At 57.5% G+C, this 7153-nt stretch overlaps 1 protein-coding gene across 10 annotated transcripts in view; it reads right to left on the minus strand.

The window, feature by feature from the left end:
* The window catches only part of Hif3a (hypoxia inducible factor 3 subunit alpha), a 28086-nt gene extending 21135 nt beyond the window's left edge, over positions 1-6951 (minus strand). For 5 of the 10 annotated variants that reach the window (XR_005731606.2, XR_005731605.2, XM_040280035.2 and 2 more), the window contains exons 1-3: positions 2167-2312; positions 1815-2005; positions 702-847 (exon numbers count right to left, since the gene is read on the minus strand). Coding sequence is in view for 4 of the 10 variants with exons in the window: in XM_040280035.2 (XP_040135969.2) it covers positions 702-847; positions 1815-2005; positions 2167-2222 (393 nt within the window). In the remaining 6 variants the exon portion in view is untranslated. Of the gene's footprint in view, positions 1-701; positions 848-938; positions 1061-1814; positions 2006-2166; positions 2314-5547; positions 5713-6887 lie in introns of those variants that run through there. The other 5 variants (XR_013430700.1, XM_040280032.2, XR_013430701.1 and 2 more) reach the window with 4 other exon arrangements.
* Between the last annotated feature and the right edge of the window lie 202 nt (positions 6952-7153).

A 7153-nucleotide genomic window follows, 5' to 3' on the forward strand; every position in this document is an offset into this window, starting at 1 on the left:
TTTTCTAAACATCTCTTGTCTCCGGTTGCCCACCCCCATGGGCCCTGCCCTCTTCTCCCACTTGTGACCCCTTGCTGATCTCCCAAACTCTAGTCACTCTCCCTCCAACTCTATCCCCAGGAGGACTCTTTCTTTCTAAAGTGTGAATCGGATTCTGCCCCTCTGGCACACCCTTCTCCCCTGCTTCCAATCATTCCATGGCTCCCCAGAGCCCTGGACACAAACCTTCGAAGTTGGCCCTACACTGTCCAGCCCTTGCTCATCTCTCAACCTTCTCTCCCATCTTCTTCCACTGTGTCCTGCTCCGGCCGGGTGAACTTCTCCATCTTCCCACAGTGCTCTGCTTCTCTCCTCTCTGATCCCCTTGCACGTTCTGGTTGCTCATGCAATCCTGGTCTTCGCTGGTCCCTCCCACTTCACACACCTCAGCTGGCCAGGTCCTTCAGGTTTCAGCTTGGATGTCCTTTTCTCCAGGAATCCCCAGTACCCGCCCCCCCAGGCTTGGTCAGGTACCCTCTACCCCTGTTCCCACAGTCCTAGGCTGTCCCATCTCAGCCCTGACTATTCTGTCTTGCTGTCTGGTGACACACCTATATCCCCTCTGTCCTGTGAGTCCCGTAAAGGCAAGGCCAAGGCTGTGTGGCCCCCACGGTACCCCCAGCATCACCAGCTCAGGGCCAGGCACAGAGCAGGCAGCTCACCTGACTGAGGCCCAGGTGTTTGCTGACGTTTTCCGACAGGTAAGCCATGTCTCCCTCGGCGGTGAGCACCATGACGAAGCCCTCCAGGGCCTTCAGGTAGCAGGCATCCAGTGGCTCTCCCCCTGCTCCCACCTGGTTCCACTCCCCTGGTGCCCGGGGCGGGGAGTGGGAGGGTCAGTCAGTCCTGGGCCCACTGCAGCCAGCCTCCCTCTCCTTTCCTCACTGAGAGGAACTTACAGGTGTGTCCAGGTGGGTGGGAGTACATCCTAGTGGCTTGGAGTCCCAAGCTTTGGAATTAGGAGCAGGGCCTTTCAGGAGACAGAATTCTAAGGGAGTGTGACTCCTAGGAAGGCAGATCCCTAAGAAGATGCAACACCAGGGTCCAAATTCAAGAGGGCCAGGACCTAGGGGAGTCAGACTTTTAGCTTCCCAGAATTCTTCGAGGACAGGGCCTTCCAGATGGGCAGAATCATAAAGAAGCAGAGACTCCCAGGGGACAGAATTCTAAGGATGCATTTTACCCAAAGAAGTAAAATGCTGTGGGGCAGAGAAGTCTAATGGGCAGAGCCTGCCTGAGAGTAATTCGATTTCCTCCATAAGAAAACCTTTCCAAGGTCTTGGGAGTCCAGGTGCGCAGGGGAGTGGGGGTGGGGGTGGGGAATCCTGCAGAGTGGAATTCTAACTGGGTGGAAATTCAAGGGAGTGGCTAAGGGAACAAGCTATACAACCGGATGGGAGGGAAGAGGAACTCTCAAGGAATTAAAGCTGGGCGGTGAAGCATCCAGGAAAGTCTCCTAAGGCAACAAATCTAAAGGTTGAGGGGCCTCAGGCGGCTAGGGCCCTCGCTTTGAGTTCTAAGGAGGAGGGGCTTTTCAAGAGCGCATCCAGGGGGCGGGGCCTTGCGAATGATAGACTACTAAAGGGGTGGGACTTCCAGGAGCACTGGGCTCCGACTGGCCCTGCACTTGAAGAGGCGGGGCCTCGCCAGAAGAGCGGATTCCAGGGAGGTGGGGCTCCACCGGGAAAACTCCACCAGGGGGCGTGGCCTCGTCGGGCTCAGGCTTCCCGGAGGAGGAGCCTCCCGGGGGCTGGAATTCCAGGGGCGGGGCTCACCTGCGGCACAGAGGCGGTGCATGCGCAGGTAGCTGATAGTGAGGCGCATGATGGAGGCTTTGTCCAGGTGGGCGCTGACGCCGCGCGCGAAGGGCAGCGTGTGTGCCAGCTGGTACAGCACCTCGGTCTCCTGGCTGCGCCGGCTGCGCGCCGCATCCCGGGACTTCTCCTTGCGCAGCTCGGTGCTGGACCTGCGGGCATGGGCAGCGTTCACTGGCGGAGTTCCGGGAAGGGAAAGAGATGGATGGTACCAGCAAGTGGGGCGTTTGGAGCCCGGGCTCATCGGCCTCGCTGTGTGGCGTTCTGTGGTCTGGAATGTTACAATCTGAGCCCTCCTAGCCCTGGGTTTTACCTGTCCTGGTGCCAAACCATGCTGCCCTCCTGGCGCCTCGCTCCTTTCTGTGGCATGCTTCGGACCGCTCTGTCCCCTCCCTGACTTCTATGCAGTTTATTTCCCGAGCCGGGGACGCCCGGGGGACAGAGAGGCCTCCTGATGGGAGGGGGATGGCTGAGCTGGCCAGGGGCCAGAAGAGAGAGGGAGCTTGAAGATGGCTGGAGCTTCCCAGGTCCCCTGCCCTTCAGCCTCCGGGAGCCCCCTGCACTGCCCTTTCCCCTCCTCAGTGAGCTGAGTCCTCAGAATCTTGGAGCAGAGATATCTCAAAGTCTAAGGAGGCACCAATAGGGGCCCTAAGGGGCCGCCCGCCAGGGTGACACAGCAAACCAGCCCCTGCTTCTGCCCAGCAGATAGCTCTTCACCCTCTACCTTTTAATCAACTTCAAATACCTGAATTTTGAGAGTGGGGCTGGGTTGGGGGGATGGATACTGTTTTGATGGAAACATCTGCCATGTATCCGGTTTTCCTATATCAGTACCTGTGCCAAGTGGGAAACCCATGCAATGCCCAGACAACTCTCAAGGAAGCAAATCCATTATCCCCATTGAACAGACCAGGAAACGGAACAGCGAGGTGCAGCACACTTGCTGCTGATGTGAGGCCAGGGATTGAACAGGGGTTTGCCTGCTCTCCTAAGATTTCTCTGTTTTATGGCCCTGGATTTATGTTCAAGTTTTAAAGTGTTTCACCCTGTTTCTGCCACCATCTTTGAATTCAAACTCCATGTCTATCTGAAGCTGTAGTTTGGCTTTTGAATAAAAAATTAAAGGATATCTTGCTTCTTGTATTATATATGTAGTCTTATCTACATTTACAATATTGGCAAAAACCATTCCTAATAAGCAGCCATCAATTGCTAAGCATTATGGGTCTGATGCTGCAGGTATTCTGCTGGGTGCACTCATGACATCCTCAGGGGACCTCTAGAGGGAAGCTTTTAGACTTCCATTTTTTGAAGGGAACATTGAATCTCTGCGGGGTGAAGTCCTTTGCCCAAGAAGTCAGAAGGCCAGTACCTGGCTGAGCTGGGATTTTAACCCCAGCACTGAGGTTCCAAAATCTTCAGTCTTTTCTCTGATCCCCTCCTTGTGACCCCCCACCTCACCCCCAATGAAGCAGAATATCTAGGAGGGGAGGCTGTCCTTTCCTAAATTCAGGGGAGCTGAGGTCATTTCTGGGGTGGCATCAACCCCACCCCCTAGCATGAGGGGTGCAGAGGAGATTTCTTGTCTGGTTGCAGAGGGAAGAAATGCACTCAGTTCAAGAGAGTGGGAGGCACAGAAGGGGGCAGGCTGGGTCCAGGGTTGGAGGGGGTGAGATATGGTCCCCATCCCCTCCCTCTTGGCTGGCGAGGGTGGGGGGCAGGGGCCTCAGTCCTGCCTGCCCAGAGGACATTCCGTCCTGTACTGTTCTGTTCCAGCCCTGTTTGTCTTCCTGCCCAGAGGGTGGGGGTGGGCGGGCCTCCCTGAGCTGGGGGCCCTGACAGAGGGAACAGGGAGTGGGAAGATGAACGGAGGTGGGGCACTCGCCCCACCTCCCAGGCAGCTGGGTTCCTAATCCCCTCGGTGGCAGGCTTCTTCCTCCATAGAAGGAGCCAGCTGGTGGCTGCAGAAGGACCTCCTTCCAGCTAGCTCCCAGTCTGTTCTCCGGATGTTCTGACGGGAAGTGGGGGCCTCACTCTGGGTTTCTGGCTTTTCTGGCCTTACAGTTAGAGTGGAAGCCAGTTCCTTGGGTTCGGGGTTCCAATCCCAACTCCACTACTTATAAGCTCTGTGGCTTTGGACACGTTGCACGGACCCCGTGGGCACAGTAATGGAACCCACCTTGTGGGGTGTTTTGAATTTTAATGAGTTGATATATATCAAGGGCTTAGAAAACTAGATCTGGCTATTGGTTAGTGCTAAATAAAGGTTAAACTTACTCTCCCTTTGTCCACGTGAGGGATAGAAGGCTTGTGCACCGGGGAAATCTGTGGGCTTAGACAGTAACTCTGGTAGGTGCCATTATGTGTGTGGCTTTTACACGAGCACCCTGGGAGGAGGACTAGTAACGGTGAGAATCATAATGTGAGCTTGGGAGCTAGAGACCTCACTAAATCCTCCCAACAACCCCCTGGGGCAGAAGTGAGCTCCCTTCACAAAAGGAAGCAGCAGAGCTGGAGCAATGGAGTCCCCACCGGACCAACCCAAGTGGCATCCCAGGGTGAAGGCAGGGGGCTGCTCATCAACTCTCAGCATCGCTCAGTCACTCCTCAGTTAACCCACCCTGTACCTGGACCTTCCTTGGGGGTTATTCTGATGTGGAAGCAGGTCCCGGGAGGTGATGAACTTGCCTGAAGGCACGCGGCGCTCAGAAGCTGAGCCAGGTCTGTCCACTGCCACCCAGAACTCTGACTTGAACTCAGTTTGTTGTCACCTGTCAGGAGTTCTGCCCCCCCAACCTTTTCCTCACTGGCTTCTCAACTTGGTCTGGGGTGGGGAGGAGGAGGGACGCCTCCCATTTCCCAGGATATGAAATTGGAGATCAGAGAGGCAGACATTGGCCCAAGGCCACACAGCTAAGAAGTGGGTGGGCTTGTGCCTTTCAATGCTCTTCCTCAGTGGGGGTGTCCAAGGGACCTCTCCCATGCTCCTCTTTGCCTGGTGGCTTCAGTCCCTTCCCCCTGTCCCACTGCTGCTGCCTCTGGATCTCCTCAGCTGGCCCCATGCCCAACCCTGGTCCAGCCCCTTGGCACTGGGCCCAGCCCGAGACGTGCTGCTGGAACCCTGCCACCCTTCCCCGTGTTCCAGCCAAGAACAGGGGGTGGGGCCAGGAGGCCCCAGGGTGAGGCCTGAGAAGGGGGACAGGGTCGGTCCTTCCCCCCACCAAGAGGGAGACAAGCCCACCTCTTCCCACCCTGAAGGACTTAGACCCGAGAGCAAAGACCTGACAAAAGTAGGGAGCCCCCACCCCACATTCAGGGCTCTCCTGGTTCTCTGGGTATGGAGGGGGGCTCACAAAACCTTTGTGGACCGGGCGGTGGCCGAGGCTTAGGTTTTATCTGGGCAGGGACCCTTCTTGGCACTGCTCAGAGGGGACCTGAGAGGCCAGAGGCAGGATTTGGGTTTGAGAAGGAGCTTGGGGTGGGCGTTGGGGGAGTCTCTCTGACCCCAACTTTGCTTGTTCTCAAGGACATGGTAATCCCGCGGGGTGCTCATCCCCAAAGTCCTATCTCCTGGGGCACCCTTGACCTCCGTGGGCACCCAGTGCCCGTAGGGGACTTCCGGAGAACATCTATGCCCAGGGGTGGCTGCAAGTGCATCTGGAAGAAGGGAAGGGGGCAAGAGGGGCCCACTCACCATCACCCCCTTTGGCTGAAGTGCCATCCTGGGGGCGCAGGACCGCTGGAGCGGAGCCGGGATCGGGGTGCGAGTTATGAGTGGGTGGTGTGCGGAGTGGGATGACACCACAGGAAAGGGCTGGCCTTAGGTGGCGAGGGGGCCCCCACCCGGCCAGGAGGGGGCGCTGGGAGGGGCAGGGCCACGGGCTGGCCCAGAAGGGGTGGGATGGAGTTCCCTGGTGGGCCCAGAGCCAGGGACTGGAATAGACTGGGAGAGAAGAGAGCCTGGAGTGGGGGGGGGGGGTAAAAAAACTTAGGGGTGTGGATGGATCTAATCAGACCTTTGAAGCCAGGGAGGAGGGAAGCCGTGAGGCTTGCTGAATGCCTCAGATTGGATAGGAAAACCAAGGGCCTGGGACATTTTCTGGGATCCCATGGAAACCTGAGAGTGGTCCCAGAGCATAGGTTGCCTCTCTCTGCCCCAGCAGATCTGCACCTGCTGGGTGATGAACCCTAGCTGAGACCTGAGCAGGGGTGCTCCAGTTAGCTTGTGTGTGGGGGTCTCCTGTTGAATCAAGCACAGTGCCTTGCCATAGGCTCTCCCCAAAATAAGGCTTGGGTGTGGCCCTCATCCCTCAGTACCCCAGGACTGGTGAGGGGGGGTAGTGGATGAATGAGGAATGGGGTCAGACTTTGGGAAAAGGGTCATGCTCGTTCCCCAGTTATGAGGGGGATGAGGCTACTATTTAAAAGGATACCAAAAGGCTTCTGGGAAGGATCTCAGGCAGCGTCTAAAACGGACTTTTTCAGCCTATCTCTAGGGGAACCCAAGGTTGGGAGACTCTCATTAAGGGTCCAATCAAAGGGGATCTCTCTTCCTTTTGGTACTCAGAAGGCGAATCCCTAAGGGATTCCCTCTATCTGAGAATGGCCAGTTTGTAGGTAGGCACCCATATCCCCTGGGATCCCAAGGGTCGGAGGATGGCTAAGCACCACCTCCATTCTGAGACTTTGGAGACCAGAGGGATCACTATGCAAGGTAGAAAGGTTCCCCCCACTCCCGAAAGCCTGGGCACTGCCCAAAGGCAACCACCTTCAATTCCTTGTGGATCTCAAGTTTCACCCCAACCAGGCGGGGAAGCGAAGTGGGGTGTCAGGAAATAGGGAATCACGACCCCCAAACCGTTCCTGGTGAGAGGGGCGGGACAGGCAAGGAGTTGGGCTGGAAGGTGAGGCGGGGTGTGCCTCCAACCGCTCGCCCCGGGGCGTCCTTGGCTCTCATCCGCGCACCTCCCCCATCAGGGGTCCCGGGAAGGAGAGCCCCCTAATTCCCATAATTTTGTCCCTAAATCCCAGTACCTTGCGCGCTGCAGCCCCAGTGCCATGACTCGCCCGTCTCGGCTCCCGAGCCCTCCGAGGCCGGGAGCCCCCTCCCCTAGCCTGTGAGCCCCCTCCCCAGCCCCGCCCCCGCCTCACCATTGGCTGCTCCGCGCCCGGCCTGCGCTCTGGTTGGGCTACAAGCCTGTCACTCCCGAGGAGGAGGCGGGCCCAGAGGAGAAGACTTGGAACTCTGAGGGGGGATACCGCGTAACGCACACCCCCAGCCACGCCCCTCGCCGTGGACT

This window comes from Ictidomys tridecemlineatus, chromosome 15 (genome assembly GCF_052094955.1).
Source record: "Ictidomys tridecemlineatus isolate mIctTri1 chromosome 15, mIctTri1.hap1, whole genome shotgun sequence".
In the NCBI taxonomy this organism is placed as follows: Eukaryota; Metazoa; Chordata; class Mammalia; order Rodentia; family Sciuridae; genus Ictidomys; species Ictidomys tridecemlineatus.